Below are 18,935 nucleotides of genomic sequence, written 5' to 3' on the forward strand. Positions count from 1 at the left end.
AGGACTCTGGGATCACGACCTGAGCTGAAGGCAGACGCTTAACCGACTGAGCCACCCAGGCATCCCTGACTCCCCTAAAACTTGAACCTATTAGTAATAGCTTACTGTGGCCTGGAAGCCTTCCTGACTGACATTAACCGTTGATTAACACATAGTCTATGTTGTGTGTATTATATGCTATATTCTTTACAAGAAAGTAAGCTAGAGATAAAAATAGTAAGAAAGTCCTACGGAAAATACATTTTTACAGCTCCATAATGTAAAACATCCACGTAAGGGGGCCTGCGCCATTGGAGCCATGCCGTTCAAGCTTCGATTGTATCTGAGGACATGACTAAATCTCAAAATCAGCACGCTGAAGGAAAGAGGCCAGATAAAAAAGAGTATATATGATTTCACTAATAAAGAATTCTAGAAAGGGCAAGTTAACAAATGGAGAAAAAGAGACTGGCACTTGTCTGAGCCGGGACTAGAAGGAGGACTGCCGGGGGGCACGAGGAGTCTTTCGAGGGCCGTGGAAATAACTCCGTATCTGCATGGCAGGGGTGGTGCCTTCCCTACGTACCCAACTGAGAACGCACCAAGCTACACGCTTTCGACACAGGTGACTGCACATAAATTACACCTCGATGAGGTTTGAAAATGTAACTCATCAATTAAAAAGAATAATAAAAGCCAAAAGAATAAAGAATAATAGACCACTAGAAACCTATGAGAATGGCTAAAATTAAAAAGTCTGAGGACGGCAAGTGTGAGCGACCGGAACTCTCGTCTACTGCCGCGGGCGTGTAGAATGGTCCTTGGGAAAACAGCTCGGCAGAGTCTTATAATGGTAAACGGACACCCGCCCTGTGACAGGGCAACTCCATTTCTAGGTATTCACTCAAGAGAAATGAGAACACTGTCTACCCATGTGTATGGAATGTTCCCAACAGCCTAATTAATTAGTAAGAGCCAAATACGGGAAACCACCCAAATGGTCATCAATAAAAGAATGGATAAATGGGGGCATCTGGGTGGCTCAGTCGTTAAGCGTCTGCCTTCGGCTCACGGCGTGATCCCAGGGTCCTGGGATCGAGCCCCGCATCCGGCTCCCTGCTCTGCCAGGAGCCTGCTTCTTCCTCTCCCACTCCCCCTGCTTGTGTTCCCTCTCTCACTGGCTGTCTCTCTCTCTCTCTGTCAAGTAAATAAATGGAGTCTTAAAAAAAAAAAAAAAAGAATGGATAAATGAATTGTGGTATATTCATATAAGGGTTACTATTCAGCAATAAAAAAGAACAGACTACTGATACATTACCTTGACTGAAAGAAGCCAGAGACAAAAGTGTACCTCCTGTATGATTTCATTTCTGTGAAATTCTAGAAAGGGCAAACCAATCTATAGCAACAGAAAATAGACCAGAAATTGCATGGGAGTTAGGGGCAGGGATTAACCGCAAAGAGGCACAAAGGAACTTTTTGAGTGTGATGAAAATGTTCTCTATTGTTGTGAAGATTACACAGATGTGTACATTTGTTAAACCTCAAACTGTTTACTTGACATTGTATGCACATGATTGTATGTACATGATACCTGAATAAAGGTGATTTTTAAAAAATGTGTGTGTGTACTGAGCAAAAGCAATTAGATACAAAAGAATATATATATAAAGTATACACGAAGTTCTAAAACTGACAAAACTAATCAATGGTGAGGAAATCAGAATAGTGGTAACGTTTTGTTGTGGTGGTGGTGGGAATAACAGAAAAAGAGTAACCTTGCAGGAGTAAAAGAAATACATTAAATCTTGATTTAATGTACTTACGAAAACCATTATGCTTAAAATGATGCATTTAACAAAACAAATGGAAAAAAAAAAAACCCAGAAGCAGACTCATCACACAGGAAACAAAGTGTTGGCCAACCGGGTGGGGAAGGGGAGGGGGCAGACGAAATAGGGGAAGGGGACTAACAGGTACAAACTTCCAGTCATAAAACAGTCCAGTCACGGGGATGAAATGTACAGCATAGGGAGTACAGTCAATCAACTGTAGCAACTCTCTGTACAGTGACAGATGGTAACGAGACTTATCAGGTATAAAAATATCGAATCACTATTACGTACATCTCAAACTAACAGGATATCCTATGTCTATTATACTTCAATACAAAAAAGATTTGTGCATTTAACAACATGTAATTATACCTCAATAAAAGTGAAAGAGGAAAAAATAACCTGAACCATGATGTCCCTAAACCTGGTCTTCTGCCATTACGCTATCCACTTGCACAGGGATACCAGAACTTAAGTGTCATCCTTACACTTTCCTTTCTCCTACCCCCAGCCCCCAGATCTAATTAATCATTCTGGATTTTGATCTAGCAAACTGATCTAGCAGTCAGAATAAACTTTCCAAAATTCCAAATGTTTACGTCCATACCGGTGTTTAAAACCCTCTGACTGCTTCTTATTGCCTCTGGCATAATGACAAAACTCTTGCACATGGTCTAAAGGTGCTACGTGTGCTGGCATCCACCTCTCCAGCTTAATCCTACATTTCTCTCACCTCTGCTCTCTGTGCTCAAGTCACTGGCATTCTGTCAACCTTTATTTACCATGCTCCTTCCAGCTATAGGGACTCTGCAGACTGTTCCCTCTGGTTAGAACACTGTTCCACCCCGATGAACTCCTGCTCATCCTTCAGTTCAGGTGACATTTCCTCAGCAAAGCCTCCCTTGACCAGACCAAATCCACTTAATAGAAACTTTAATAGAACTTGGTACCTCTTCTTTTTAGCACAACTGCAATTTTCCATTTGTTGGCCCAATTAATGTTTAATCATAGATCATCTTTCCTCTAGAGTATAAGCCTCATGAGGACAGAGAATGCGTCTTGTTTTGTTCCCCAGAATATTCCCAGTGCCAAATACACTGCCTCATACATACCAGGTATTTAAAGATTTTATTTTATTCATTTATTTTTACTTTTTTTTTAATGTAATCTCTACCACCAACGTGGGGCTCAAACTCATGACCTTGAGATCAAGAGTTGCACGCTCCTCTGACTGAGCCAGCCAGGTGCCCCATAGCAGGTATTTAACTGTTTACTGAATAAGTTCAAAATCAGCTCTTTGGTGCTTTTGGTTTGCTTATTTTTCCACTGTTTCATCTAGAGATGGGCCACAAAAACTGACCTTCAAATTGCAGTTGTAGCACTGTCAATATCGTCATCTTTAAAACTGAACTTATCAAAGCCTCAAATGATTACATACATGCTTTCTCATCAAAGTAAAGGAAAAAATACAAAAACATTCCGTAAGATAGTTCAGCATTTAAAAATCTGTATTGGACTGACCTGCTTTCATCAAAACCAATAGGATCAGCTGTTTTTTGAGCCTTTCTGGTAAGAAATAAAGGAGCAACTTTCATTTTCCCTTAGAAAAATAAATACTTAGGTTAGTGTCAATGTTTATCATCTCTACTTACCTCCAGCTACTTTCAAATTATATCTCTACCTTATTAAACTTCCTTTTTACTTTTTTTTTAACCTTAAAAAAACTAACTTTTTAATTCAAAAAATTTCTATACAATGATCTGGTCTCCCAATATCATTATCAGAATCTCCTGGCAACTTTTCCTTTTAAACTACAGATTCCCACAACCCACCTCCAGAGATTCTTAGTCCATATGCCTAGGGAAGGACCTAAAGATTTAAGAAATGTTTTAATGTACTCATGATTTGAGATAAATGAGGTTTGGGAACGTGTAAACTTAACTGAAGCTAGATAGTTAGACAGAAATGCAATAACCCTGAATGTACTCAATTATCTTTATAAAACTCTTCACTACATTAGAACTGTACTTATTAAAATAGAAATACTTAATGTAATTAAAAGCTTACACGGTAGAAGACAAGGAATTAAATTAAAATGACAGCATTCAGAGCAATATAATCCCTCCAAAACATTCTAGTGTTCATCATGAGCATTATCGAATTTGATTACCAGGCACGTTTTTAGGAGTCTTGTTTAGTTTTTTTCCTAGCACATCATTCAGACACTGAAGTTTCTTCTGATTTTTCTCAGGATGCTTGAAAGAAGTACGATCTGAATCTATTATTATTACAGAGTCCTAAGACGGAATAAGAAAAACATTTTAAAAATATGTCATACAACTGATGTTTTAAAATATCAAAAGGACTACGATGCTAGAAGCCATAGGTGAGATAAGCACATTAGCAGCTCCATACCTCTCTCCGTCAGACACTAACTGACTCATACAGAAAACATTTAGTGACAATAGCTTACACTACATCATACAGGTTCACACATCAAAGAGTGGACTTATTATGACCACGGGTCTTGTTTTTAAAGAAGCAACCAACAGACTTTATTCCAGATAAAAGAATCAACATGACCAGGCTATAAAAATCTTCCCTAAAGTCTTTGAGAGTTATACATCCTATAAATGTACTAGACGAAGTCTGATACGTTTTCATAGGGTCAGCACACACTTACTGAGCATCTACTGTATGTCAGGCAATACAACAGGCAGAGCATACACAGACAGACGAAACAAGAGCTGGCTTCAAGGTTATACCAGGGCTTAGGGGACAGAGGGAGAGCTAGTCTATAAGTAGGTAGTTCCGTTATAAAACGGTATGGTGAGCAATATTGACCAAAATACAAAAAACCACAGATATAAAGTACATATAGGGAAGGAAACTACTTGTCTTGAAGGCATCAGCAAAGCTTTCAAGAGGAGGCATTATTCCTAACAGGAAAAAGGAAAAACAACCCAAATGTCCATCAGTAGGTAACAGGCAAATAAAATGTGATATATCCCTACAATGGAGTATTATTTGGCAATAAAAAGAAATGAAATGTTGATGCTACAACATGGACGAACCTTGAGAGTGAAAGAAGCCAGACACAAAGGACCATATATGGTATGTATGTTACCATTCATATGAAATGTCTAAACAGGCAAATCTATAGAAACAGGAAGTACATTAGTGGTTGGCTGCGGCTGGGGGAGGAGAGATTGGGAAGTGACAGCTAAGGGGAAGGGGGTTCTTTCTGGGGTAATGAAATGTTCTAAAATTGTGGTGATGGATGCACAACTCTGAATATATTAAAAGCCAATGAATTGCACACTTTAAATAGTGAATTATATGGTATGTGACTTTTATCTATAATAAAGCTGGTTTTAAAAAAAGAGGAAGCGTTAGCATTTAGCAGGACTTATGTTTGAAGAGGAACTCCTCAGGTAAAAGAGCGTACTTGGAATATGCATTTCAAGCTGAGACGACAAACTGGAAAAAGTAAAAACTGCACCATTTGGGGAGAAATGAATAATTTAGTGTGACTAGAGCAAATAGTGTGTGTATGGGAAGGTAGTTGTTTTAAGGAAAGGGAAGAGCTAATTCAGCCTCTAAAGGACTGCGAATGACTTGATAAGGATTCAGACTGTATTCTACAGGCAAAAGAGCCAAAAGCTTCTTCTTTCTGCCACCTCAAGGGTATCTTAAAATTCTACCCCACAACTTTATAATGGCTTCCTTCTCCCACTCCAAGCAGCAGCATGGGACAGAACTCATACCAATAAATACTTCTAATACTTACTTCTGTTTCTGACAATTGCTTCTTTTCAGGAAGTGTCTGGTGTCTAGATGAACGTCTCAAGGGTGTCACTATTTCTTCAGTAGCTTTTGACCTACTAATGTGTAAAGCTTTTGCTTTTTCAATCAATTGTTTTGCTTTAGATACATTTTTTGAAGCACTGCTTGCCTAAACAAAAAAATATGAAATATTAATTTCGGTCAGTGGCAAACATTTTATATTTAATAATTTAAAAAAATTAGAAGAGGCAGATCTTTGGAAACAGTAAAAAAGGTCAGTGGTTGCCAGTAGTTAAGTGGGGAGGAATGGATGAACAGGCACAGAATAGAGGATTTTTAAGGCAGTGACATCATGCCATATGTATGCTACTATAACGGCGGATACGTGACACGATCCATCTAAACGCACAGAATGTACAACACCAAGAGTGAACCCTAGTGTAAACTACAGACTCTGAGTGATAATGACCTGCCAATGCAGGTTCACCAATTGTAACAAGTGTACTATTCCTCTATTGATGATGTGGGAGGCTATGCAGTGTGGGGGCAGGAGGTATATGGGAAATCTTGGTGTCTTTCACCCAGCGTTGCTGTGAACCTACAGCTGTTCTAAAAAATAAAGTCCATTAAAAAAAAATATATAAAACTATAATCACAAATCATATTAAATAAAAGACAAAGAAATAGTTACTCAAACTTAGCAAGGAAATTAAATTAACATGTGTCCAGTTATACTTGGTTTGCCTTTATTTCTAACTGGAAATTTATTCAGATAAATATAATTAATTTGTGAAAAACACCCAAAGAGATGTCTGTATTAGACGTCCGCATAGATTAGAAAGAATTGTTCGTCATTTCCCACCATCTTCATGGCATCTGTTCTTTTATTTTAGTCACCTTTAAGATGAGTCCATTGGAGAGAGGCTGAAAAGGTATTAAGTACGGAAAAGAGCACTAGATAAGAATAAAGTCTGGCCTTCAGGCCTGACTTTGCCATCAGTATACGAAGTGGTTTTGTGTATTTAATATTATCTTCCAGACAATGTGCTTTCTATATTCTGAGTCTATAGGCTTTTATGTTTAGATTAAAAAATCCAGAGGCACCTCGGTGGCTCAGTAGGTTAAGCGACTGACTCTTGATCTCAGCTCAGGTCTTGATCTCAGGGTCGTAAGTTTAAGCCCCGCAGTGGGCTCCAAGTTGGGCCCAAAAAAAAACCAACAAAAAACCAGCAAGCAAGCTGAAGCACAGTTTACATTATATGATACCTTTTAAAAGTGACATATATCTATTTAATTATAGAAAAAAGGCTAGAAGGACAAACATACAACAATTAAAAGTGGGTTATCCCTTGGGGTATCGGGGTGGCTCAGTCAGTTAAGCGGGCGATTCTTGATTTCAGCTCAGGTCATGAGATAGAGCCCCAAGTCAGGCTCTGTGTTCAGCTCAGTCTGCTTGTCCCTCTCCCTCTGCCCCTCCCCCTGCTCAAGCTCACTGTCTCTCTCAAATACATAAATAAAATCTTAAAAAAAAATAAAGTGGGTTACCTCTAGATAGTAGGAAAAGATGAAATGTTTTCACTTTTAATTTTATACACTTTTTTTTTAAACAAATGTTTGCTGTTTTTTAAAACCTTAAAATGGGGGCGCCTGGGTGGCTCAGTCAGTTAAGCATCTGCCTTTGGCTCAGCTCATCTCAGGGTCCACATCAGGCTCCCTGCTCAGCGAGGAGTCCCCTTCTCCCTCTCCCTCTCCCTCTGCCCTGCTCATGCTCTCTCTCTCTCTCAAGTAAATAAAATAAATAAATAAAACCTTAAAATGTGTTTTAAAAACCACTGAAAAGCATAGGCATGGATATTCAAAATATATGTAAGAAGGTTAGGAAAACAAAGATTTGCTTCTGTACAGTAGAGCAATACATTTGTTGTTCCACTAGCAAAATTTCTGGCAGGTGGATGAAATCTTATAAATTCATACAAAATAACTGACCTAAATTTAAATTAACAACTCAATTATTGAAACAAACTGTTATAGAAAAAGATATGTTTTAGTGAATGTGTGGGAAAAAACCACACACACACACATTTGGATAAGTAATTCTGCTATTACGTGAAAACCAGTTTTTTCTAATAGTTATTTTTTTTAGAAAATTTTATTTATTTACTTATTTGAGAGAGCGCAAGCGAGCAGGGACGGGGAGGGAGAGGGAGAGAGAATTTCGAGCAGACTTCATGCTTAGCCCAGAGCCCCATCGGGGGCTTAATCTTTCGACCCTGAGATCATGACCTGAGCCAAAACCAAGAGTTGGACGCTTAACAGACTGAGCCACCCAGGCGCCCCAGTTATTTTTTTTCTGATAAAAGTTTTTAAAAAGTTTATGTTTATAAAAAACCAGAAAACAGAAAAATAAAGAAAATTAAAACCAACCATAATCCTATCACCCTGAACATAGTCATTTCCGACACCCTACTTTCTGACCTAATCACCCATCCTTCCAGCCTTACTGCGTTACTCCTGACATCAGAAACCTCTCTTGATAGCACTCGCCACTTTCTCCCTGTCTGTCAGCCTCTACTTCACCCCACGAAGGATGGATCCCACTGTACACCACTTCAACTACGCTTAAAAATGTTCTCACCTCCTCTGGCTCCATTGTCCTTCAAAACAGGGTTAAATATTTACTTGATGAGATTAATGATAAGTACTAAGCGTAGTGCCTGGAATGTGATACACCATCAAAAAACAGGAGAGCTGTTAAGTAACAACAAAAGAGACGCCAATCTTGTCTTAGTGGTATTCACCCAAGGATTATGTCCCAATCACGCTGGGGGCTTTTCAACACACAGACACACCTGTACCTACTCACTGTGCAGAGAATCCAATTCTCTCACAGTGGAGAAAAGCAGATGAGTTTGTAAAAGCAGCTAAATTATTCTTATATATGCTACCTCTCCCTTTAGGGTAGTGGTTTTCAATGGGGCAGGGTGGGGGGTGGATTTCTTTCCCTTCCAGGGATATTTGTCACGTGTGGAGACATTTTTGGCTGTCATAACCAGGGGAGCTGGAGAGCTACAGGCATATCCTGGGCAGAGGCCCAGGTTATTGCTGAACACCCTACAATACACCATCAGTCCCTACAACAAAGAATTACCCAGCCCCAAATGTCAAAAGTACCAGGGTTTTTAGATCTGTGCCAGAGTAACAGACCCTGCTTTTTAGCCTCTGATTTTAGAAATAAGCCAAAAATTCAATCATGACCCATAAGCAGCCTTAAGGAAAATGATTAGAATGTAACTCTTACCAAGAAAACTTTTTCTTTTCTCTTTTTAAAAAGATTTTGTTTATTTATTTATTTTAGAGAGAGAGGGAGGGAGAGAGCACAAACACGCAAGTGGGGGGAGGGGCTGAGGGGGTGGGACAAGCAGACTCAAGGCTAAGTGTGGAGCCTGACGCAGGGCTCAACCTCACAATACTGAGATTACAACCTGAGCCGAAACCAAGGGTCGAACACAACTGACTGAGCCACCCAGGCACTCCCAAGAAAACTTTTCCTAAGTGAATTATACTGTCCTTATCAATTGCTTTCATCTCCCAATAAGGTATGTTGACTGCTTTATAAACTAACCAGATGAATAGAATAATAGTGAGTAATAATATATGGCTGTAGTTAACATAACCATCTATAAAGTATGTGAATCTTCTTTTGCATATTGCTTCTAATCGTAGTTGCTGTTTCAGGAAACAGAATATCACTTCCATGACCCCTTAATATTTCAATTACCTTTCTAGTCTGAGAAGTAAAATCTCCATCAGTTGCTTCAGATTTTTCACATCGTTTCTTAGATTTTTTCTTAGACTTCTTAGGAGTACTAATTCTGGTGAATTTCATTCTGGGGGGGGAAAAAGGACATTCAGAAGCATTTTCATGATTATGTGTAAGAATTTCAATTAAATATAGAAAAGAATCAACTAGGGCTCCAATTTCTGGACAATTCTTAAAACAAAAAATACTTCCTATTAGTTTCAAACTACTGATCGAAAGTAAGCCAAACTCAAAGCTAAACTCTCAGAATATAAAATGTTTCCTTTTAGAAATCATAAGCTTTGTAGAAAATTACCTCCTAAGGTCACTCTTCTATGGCCAAAGCCAGCATGCGACTATATACCTCAGAGTATATGGCTCAGTTTCCCCAAGAAATAAATCTCTGACTAATTTTTAATCTCATGTTGGTTAGATGCACAGAATTCATATTTGAAAAATATTTCCCCAGGGAATCAGCAACCGTGATAAGAATTTGAACTCAACTAAAATACATCTAGAATTCTTCAGAAATCATGCCTGACTTTAAATTAAATGTGGAAAATAAACAGCATTTTTGAAACTGTTTTGTTTCTTATAAATCAGCTGTGTTCTAGAAAAAATAATACTCTCCAATGCTTGAAGTACTTTTCTTCCCAGCTAATAATATATGCAGAATACTGAGAACTTCAGAACCAAAAAACAAAACTTTACCTAATAGGGCTCTCTGAGTCAGAAGGTATTGTTATTAATTCTGCTGTATATAAACTGTGCTTTTCTGGTAGGTTGGCTGTTTTTGGAGTGGAAACCTTTCCAGGACTACCTTCTTCGGAATCGGTACCGCTAATGACTATTGTAGTAGGTGTGCTGGGGGTTCTTACAGATCTTCTGGTTGGCTTGGGTGTGGAAACATTTACCAAACTGTCTTCAGTTTCAGCTTTAGAATGTATAACCTTATCCTTAACTGGCATGCTGGTTTTTCTTGAAGACTTCTTGTTACATGGAGAGGAAATCTTTAGCGGATCATCATTTGCTAAATCTTTACAAGTAAGACTCTCACTGCTAAATAATGTGCTGTTTTTGAAAACTTCTGTTTTCTTGTGCCTTAAGCTCATTCTAAGTCTATTTTGATTCTGCTTATCTCTAAAGGAAAAAGTCGCCGCTTTCTTTTGAATATTGCCCTGTCTGTTTCCACCTGCAGTGGTACCAGTATCTGACATTTTCTGATCTTTCTTCTTCAGCTTTTTACCTGTCTCGTTAGGAAAACTTCCTTTCTCGGTGTGTGACGGTGAATTGCCACAATCTGAAACCACCTGAATGTTAGGATCTTCCGTGATGTTTTTAGATTTACTGTCTCTTCCTTCCTCATTTAAAGATTTTTCACTGAGCTCTTTCTGCTTATCGGAAGACTTTCTGACCCCGTTTTTAAGTGCATCCGATGCCGGCTGCCTAAATGCTTTCATAAACTGCTGTCTTTCTTCTAGAGTGCATTTTGGTTTCACGGCCTCCACACTTCCAGCCTCCAACACTGCCAATTCTAACTCTTCCTCCTGTATCACAACGTTAGATTTTCTTTTCTGAACAGTCTGTTCATTCTCAGGATCAGACAGGCTATTTTCCATTTCCGACTGCTTCTGTTTCAAGAAAATGGAGGGTATTTTCCTTGTCTTTCTCGGGGGAATGGGGTGAACTTGTGCAAGAACGGTAACTGTCTTATAGCGTACATGCTGGGAAATTTCACAGGTTTCTGGGTCACTCATACAACCACTTTTGACCATGTCTTCAACAGTTTCAGAGGGAATACAAATTGCCATTGTAGAGTCTGGTATGTGTTCTGCTTTATTTTCCTTGTGACTTTTTAAAAACTCCTCATAGGAGACAGTAATCGTACTATCATTTAAGTGGGCTGTCCTAGTTATATCACCTCTGGAGTCCGCATCGTTTGCAGCACTCTCCATCTCATTAGTTGGGGAAGGCGTTATCCGCTTCCTATCTTTACCATCTTTTTGATGGAGATTTAGCTCCTCCGCCAACGGTAAGCTTTCGGACAGATCTATAATATCCCTGTGCTTCCTTTTTCTCATTTTTTTGCAATCGTTTTTTGTGATCCTTTGTTTAGGATTCCCTTTCTTAGAGCTTTTTATGGAGGTCATAGTGCTTGACCGTTTTTTATCTTGACTACTTTCCGCAAGTACCTCTACGCGTTTCTTGTAGAGTAAAACAGAAGTACTACTTTCTACAAGATCATTATTTAGACTAGAGTCTTCTTTGCTATCATCACTAATTTTAATTGGAGATTCATTTTCAGTTTTAACATTATTTAGTGGATGAGATAAATTAACTCTCTTTCCTCTCTTCTTAAAATCTAGATTTGAGAACATTTCCAAAGGTGTGTTACAGTTCTTGCCACAGTCAGCAGGCAATGGTGCAGATGACTTTATCTTGCACTCTTTTGCTGACCGTGTCTTCTCATTTGTGGGGGAAGTCTTTCTAAAATAATCCAGAATATTACTGGATTTTGGTGGAGAGAAAACACTGTCTCCAGTCTTCCCTATTGGTGATAAATATTTTGTAATTGTCTTGCAGGAAGATCTGTCATCATCTTTCCTTCGCTTTTTGCATGCCTATCAATTTAAGAGGGGAAAAAAAGCAGTTATTTCCAACAAAATAATACAAAACATAAATTGTAAACATGGATCTAATATTTTACCTAAATGGATAAAAAAAAGAAGGCTCCCTTAGGTAATGAACCTGATATATTAGAAAAAAAGCTCATTTTGCCCCTTCTCTTTTTTTAAAGGTTTTATTTATTTATTTGACAGAGAAAGAGAGCACAAGCAGGGGGAGCAGCAGGCAGAGGGAGAGAGAGAAGCAGACTCCCTACTGAGCAAAGAGCCCCACGAGGGCCTCCATCCCAGGACCCCGGGATCATGACCTGAGCTGAAGGCAGATGCTTAACAGACTGAGCCACCCAGGTGTCCTGAAAAAAGAGCTTTAAAATTAAACCTACATTCAAATCTCAACATCACATCAGGCCACACACTTATAATTTGTGTATTTTACTTTATATATACTTAAATAAAAAGTTTCAAGGCCACTATACTTATGTACAAATGTGTTAATTTCTGTTGGCCTCTGTTTACCCTATAACCTTTGAATAATACCACCCACCCCACAAAATTTGTAACGAACACATTGCATAAAAATATGTGAAGTCAAATGCATGGTGGGGACTCTACAAATATTATTAATTCCATTCCTTTTTTCCTTTTTTAGTTAAAAACAAATTATTCTTGGGGCGCCTGGGTGACTCAGTCAGTTAAGCATCCATCTCTTGATTTCAGCTCAGGTCATGATTTCAGGATCATGGGATCAAGCCCCTGGTCCTTGGGCTCTGTGCTCAGCAGGGAGTCTGCTTGAGAGATCCTCTCTCTCCTTCTCCTTCAGTCCTTCCCCCCTGCACTCTCTCCTCTCTAAAATAAACAAATCTTTAAAAAAAAAATCATTCTATTTCTAAGAAACAGACACATAGCGAACAAACCGACGATCCTCAAATTTACTAATCAAGTAAAACTATGGTGAAGGACACTTACTACAAATTAAAAAAACACAAAACTTTCCAGTGTTTTGTTACTAAAAGTTACTGCCTGCCTCCTATGTTATTACCCTCACATGTTAAGTTGACTAGAATACTACAAAGTTATATTTTTGTTGGTCATAAATTAGTAACTTACAAAATAGGAAACACTTATTAGCTACAAAAAGCTCCATCAGTCTTTTCTTTCATTTTAACTTCCCTCAGTTCATTTGTTAAAATAAACATTCCAGAACGATAAGGAAATTTTTTAAATGATAAGTAATGAGGGGTGTCTGGTTGGTTCAGTTGGTAAAGCATGCTACTCTTGATCTCAGGGTTGTGGGTTCCAGCCCTATGTTGGGTGTAGAGATTACTTAAAAATAAAATCTTAGGGGTGCCTGGGTGGCTCAGTCATTGAGCGTCTGCCTTCCGCTCAGGGAGTGATCCCAGAGTCCTGGGATTGAGCCCCGCATTGGGCTTCCTGCTCTGCTGGAAGCCTGCTTCTTCCTCTCCCACTCCCCCTGCTTATGTTCCCTCTCTTGCTGGCTGTTTCTCTCTCTGTCAAATAAATAAATAAATAAATAAATAAATAATCTTTCAAAAAAATAAAATCTTGGTGATGGGTATTAAGGAGGACATGTATTGCATGGTGCACTGGGTGTTATTACGCAAATAGTGAATCATGGAACATTATATCAAAAACTAAGGATGCACTGTATGGTGACTAACACAACATAATAAAAAATTATTACAAAAAAATAAAATCTTTAAAAAAAGATAAGTAATGAATGGGGGAATTATACTTCTAGAAAATTAAAAGAAAATTAAAATTAAAAGCTTGATCACAAAGCTATCATCATTAAAAACAAAGTACTGGGGGCACGAGGCTGGCTCAGTCAGTGGAGTGTGCGACTCTTGATCTTGGGGTTGTGAGTTCGAGCCCCACACTGGGTGTAGAGATTACTTTAAAAAAAAAAAAAAGGCATAGATGCATGAATAAGGTAGCCAACATAATAGAATGGATTAGAAAACCAGAAAAAGAAATAAGTATATATTTAAGAACTTGGTATATGAAAACAATACCATTCTAGTTAATGAGCAAATAAGTAGTTAATAAATGTTACTGGGACAAATTTCTAACCAGTTGGATAAATATGAGGTAAAATAAATTACAGATTAAAACTGTATATGTTAAAATGAAGTGGTAAAAGCATTAGAAGAAAATGCTTATGAGCTATTAGTATTATTATTACCCTGAGATGGTATCAAAGGCAGGATACAATGGGCTCTGGAGTCAGGCAGATCTAACTTCAAGTGCTGCTCTGACATCTACTAGCACGGGACCTTAAGCATATTACTTCTAACTTTTTATTTATTTATTTATTTATTTATTTATTTCCTAATTTACTTTTTCTTTTCTTCTCTCTCTTTTTTTTTTAAGATTTTATTTATTTATTTGACAGACAGAGAGAGTACAAGCAGGGGGAGCAGCAGGCAGAGGGAGAGGGAGAAGCAGGCTCCCCACTGAGCAAGGAGCCGGATGTGGGGCTTGATCCCAGGACCTGAGATCATGACCTGAGCCGAAGGCAGACGTTTAACTGACTGAGCTACCCAGGCGTCCCTCTAATTTACTTTTTCTAATGTAATTTAATTTAACTTACTTTTAATTACTTTTTTAAAAAAGATTTTATTGATTTTGGGGGGGTGGAGGGGAGAGGAAGAGGGAGAAGCAGACTCCTCACTGAGCAGGGAGTCCACCATGGAGCTCTATCCCAAGACCCCAGGATCATGACTTGACCTGAAGGTAGATGCCTAACAGACTGAGCCACCCAGGGGCCCCACTTTTAATTACTTTTTGATCTTCTTCCCTCATCCATATGGATACAGATAATGATACCTCAGCACGGGGTTGCTATCAAGCAAAATAATGTGTACAAGGCCCTTACCCTTGCAATACTAAAAGGAAAGTATCATTACTATGAAATAAGGTAAGCAGGGCACCAAAAGCAGAAACTAAGGAAAAGCTTGATAAACTGACCATACAAAGATCAAGAACTGTCTCATTCAAGTACCAAAAGTCCTTCACATCCAAGAAAGCTGAGCAACTGTCTTGATTTAGCAACCAAATATCAGCATAAACAACTATTAGCAAGTAGACAAAGGCTATTCAATTCTAAAAAACAAGAAAGATTCCCAGTTAAATAAGTGAAAATACATCTTGGCTCACTTCGAGGACACCAGTATGTATATTTCAGTTAGAATGCTAGTTTGAGATGAAAAGGTGTGCAAATACAGCAACCATCACTTTGAGATGCTACTCCGTTACTTCAAGGCATTAAAGTATCTTTATAACGACTGCTTAGTGCATTTCACTGAAACTTGGTGAATACATAAAAATAACAGCATTCCATGCTGGGACTACTAACTGCAGTATCTTAAGCTTTAGACCCATGAAAAACTGATTTTTTTAAAAAAATTACTTTGTTTGACTCCTGTAGTGACATACCAAACGGTAGTCCTCAAGAGGTAGATAGACTAGTTGAACTTACTCTTTTCAAGCTAAAGTTCTGATTCCTTACGATGAACCCAGACTTGATCCTGGAATCCTCTGTGATATTTCACAAGTCCAAAACATCAGGTTCCACCATTTCAGGATCTGGGAACTGGTCGAGGTATCTTTTCAATCCTGACTTTCCTGGCCCGAAAACATCTCACAATCTCAATGTTTCTTAGTACCTACCACGACTTTAGGAAGCGACACACTCCAGCAGTTGTTGCACACAATGTCACAACTGTGGGGCCTCATCAGGTCTCTCCTTTCCCTTCCTAGATCCAAAGGCAGGATTACTTTTCACCCACCTCCTAATAGACAGATACACTAGCTCACCTCAATCTCGTAGGCCTTCACGGGAGGGGGAGCAGCTGCCGCCGCCATGGCCAGGACCCCCACCATGCTCCCAGATTCCCGGAATGCCGGCTCCTAGGGCGTTGTGCGGCCAGGCCCCGCCAGCCTGGAGGCCATGGAGGCGGCCAGCTCCCGCAGAGGGAGCAGCCGGGATGCCGGGTCCGTCTCCGACTCCCCCGCGCCCACCCGGCCGGAGCGGTCGCGGAGGCTGGGCCCAGCTCAGCCGAGTCGTACGCGGGAAGAGGCTGTAAGAAAGCGCGGGCAGCGAGGACTCTTGGACGCGGCCGGCGAGCGCGGGGTGCCCTCGACGCGGGCGCCCCAGGCTGAGCGCCGGGGACTGCGATCCCGGCTGGGAAAGCAGGCCGAACGCAGATCGGACCCGCGGGCTTCGGAGGGAGTTCTTGTCAATTGGGTTTTCGCGCCGTCCGGAGCGCAGGGGGCGGAGCTTACGATTGCTTCAGGAGGCCGCGCGGACGGTGAACAGAGAGGGTCAAAATACGTCTTCGACGAAAATGCAGGAGGTGGGATTGGTCTCGCTGTGGGATTTCAAACTAGCGGGAATTTTGGAGATTCGAACTTCTGACGCTCAGTTTCACGGATGAGGACGTAATTTGACTTAAGTCCGTTGGTCGCAAAATTAAAACTCTAGATTTTTGACGCCGCAGGCTAGCCCTTTTTCAAAAATGGAAATGTGAAAAATACAGGAAAGGAAGTAATTTGATTACATTTCTCCCAGACGGAATGTTATTTTGGCAAGCGTCCTACCTCGAAATACACTCATTCGGGATCCGAGCTTGCGACTTTTAACCCTTAGTCGAGCTAACGAGGCATTTCTTCCCATGGACTTTGTCCTCGCGGGCTGCTAGGAGTCCATCATGGTCTCACTTGGTTGGAGTGCTCAGCTGTCTCAGGGTACCGGTACTTTGCTGGTGTGTAGTGATGATAATCTCATAAATCATTTGCATTGTTTTCGTGGATTGGTTTAGCTTTGACTTTTTTTTTTTTTACATTAGTTGCAGTGACTATAGAGTGTGTTTACTTTGAGTGCATAGTTTTAACTGCATGGTATTAAGTGCAAAGTAAGGCAAGTAAACGGATATATTAAAGAGTAAGGGAAGCCACCTCGTTACGTCGGGTTATGCATACTGATTTGAACTATTGACGTAATTGTGTCCATCTTTATGGTATAAAGATGGTTTTGCTCTTGTTTTGACAGCATAAAGGGTACAAATTTCTCCAATAAACCTGGAGGTAATTATTTTTTCTTTTAAAATTATTAGCCCAGGATAAGGTTTTTCGGGAAGGGAGACTGCACTACCTCCACTGTTTATATATTGTTTTGTTGTTTTGGTTTGGTTTTTTTTAATTACTCACGGTAGAATAAGAACATTGCCCAAGGAGATGGGTGAGGAAGAGGACAAGGAGGCGAAAAATATGAGAAAATTACAGAGAAAACTGAAAGTCTCCTTGACTTCCATTCCCAAACTCAGTGTCTTCCTCTTGGCCCCAGTGGTGGCCATTATTACCTATTTGGAGGGTAGCACTGCAAACATTTATACTTTTATGTAGATACATATATGTATCCACAGAAAAATCTTTAGTGTTGTTTTTATTTACAGAAAAGGTAACACTGTAAATAACACTTTTCATCATTTTTTTCAAGAGCTATCTATGATACATGTAGATTCACTCCCTTTCATTCTTCAGCATTCCATCCAACTAGACACATTTTATCCATTTCCTTAATGATCAACATTTATGTTTTGTGTCCAATTTTCTGTTTCAGTGAATCAGTGAACACTCCTGTCTATGTCTCCTTGAACATGTGTAATATTTCTCCAGAAGACACACCTAGAAGTGGAACGAATCGCTGGATTATCAGGGTATATATCTCTAGTGCTTTTTATTCTTCTCAGTTACTAAGCATTTAAACTGCACTGGTTTGTTAAGAATTTGCATTGAGTTTATGTTTAAATATGTAGTTAGTATTTTACACAACTCTTCTTGGAGTTCATGGCATTTGTAAGTTTTAAATTAAATGAGCTCTCACATTTGTATAGTAATTTAGCATTTACGATGTATCCATGGGGTTTTTATTATCTTCCCCATCTGACTAACCCCTACTTTCAAAGATTTATTGCTTTATTTGAGAGAGAGCTGGGGGGTGGGAGGGGGAGGAGCAGAGGAAGAGGGACAAGCAGACTCCATACTGAGTGCAGAGCCCATCACAGGGCTGGATCCCACGACTCTGAGATCATGATCTGAGCTGAAATCAAGAATCCAAGGCTTAAGAGACTGAGCCACCCAGAAGCCCCACACTTACTTTTAAAAGTTATTAATTTTTATATTCATCAAAGTAATGCCTGTATTTGGTTATTAAATGTCAAAGAGCATTACAGAACTTACTGCCAGAAAAGAGCTGGGGCACCTGGGTGGCTCAGTCAGTGAAGTGTCCGACATGATCTCAGCTCATGTCATGATCTCAGGGTTGTGAGATTGAGCCCCATGTCAAGCTCCACACTCAGTGGGGAGTCTGCTTGTGATCCTCACCCCCTCCTTCTCCCTCTGCCCTTCCCCCTGTTCATGCTTGCTCTCTCTCTCCCTGAAATAAATCAATAAATCTTAAAAAAAAAAAAAAAAGAGCTGATTCCTTTCTCTCTCTCTCTCTTTTCTTTTTAAAGTAGGCTCTATGCTTAGTGTGGTGCTTGAACTCACCATCCTGAGGTCAAGAGTTACATGATCTTGGGATGCCTGGGTGGCTCGGTCAGTTAAGCATCCCAGAGTCCTGGGATCAAGTCCCACATCAGGCTCCCAGCAAGGAGCCTTTTTCTCCCTCTCCCTCAACCTGCTGCTCCCCCTGCTTGTACTCTCTCTCTCTCTCTCTCTCTCTCAAACAAATAAATAAAATCTTTAAAAAAGAGAAAAAAGAGTCACATGATCTACTGACTGAGCCAGTCATGTGCCCCAAAAAAGAGCTGATTTCTATGTCATACCCTAGTATAATTTCCCAGAGGCAGCCACTTTCAAAACTCTTCTGGCACATATCTCCTTTTTTTT

General features: G+C 39.7%; 1 protein-coding gene across 2 annotated transcripts in view; it reads right to left on the minus strand.

The window, feature by feature from the left end:
- Positions 1 to 16,325, minus strand: part of ATAD5 (ATPase family AAA domain containing 5) — a 44,489-nt gene extending 28,164 nt beyond the window's left edge. Inside the window, exons 1-6 of one of the 2 annotated variants that reach the window (XM_026517655.4) lie at positions 15,861 to 16,325; positions 10,111 to 12,020; positions 9,379 to 9,487; positions 5,605 to 5,769; positions 3,985 to 4,111; positions 3,336 to 3,414 (exon numbers count right to left, since the gene is read on the minus strand). In XM_026517655.4, coding sequence (XP_026373440.3) covers positions 3,336 to 3,414; positions 3,985 to 4,111; positions 5,605 to 5,769; positions 9,379 to 9,487; positions 10,111 to 12,020; positions 15,861 to 15,926 — 2,456 coding nt within the window. In that variant the 5' untranslated portion in view covers positions 15,927 to 16,325. The remainder of the gene's footprint in view (positions 1 to 3,335; positions 3,415 to 3,984; positions 4,112 to 5,604; positions 5,770 to 9,378; positions 9,488 to 10,110; positions 12,021 to 15,860) is intronic. The other variant, XM_057317760.1, reaches the window with a different exon arrangement.
- Between the last annotated feature and the right edge of the window lie 2,610 nt (positions 16,326 to 18,935).

The sequence above is a fragment of the Ursus arctos genome, unplaced genomic scaffold (assembly GCF_023065955.2).
Source record: "Ursus arctos isolate Adak ecotype North America unplaced genomic scaffold, UrsArc2.0 scaffold_24, whole genome shotgun sequence".
Lineage (NCBI taxonomy): Eukaryota > Metazoa > Chordata > Mammalia > Carnivora > Ursidae > Ursus > Ursus arctos.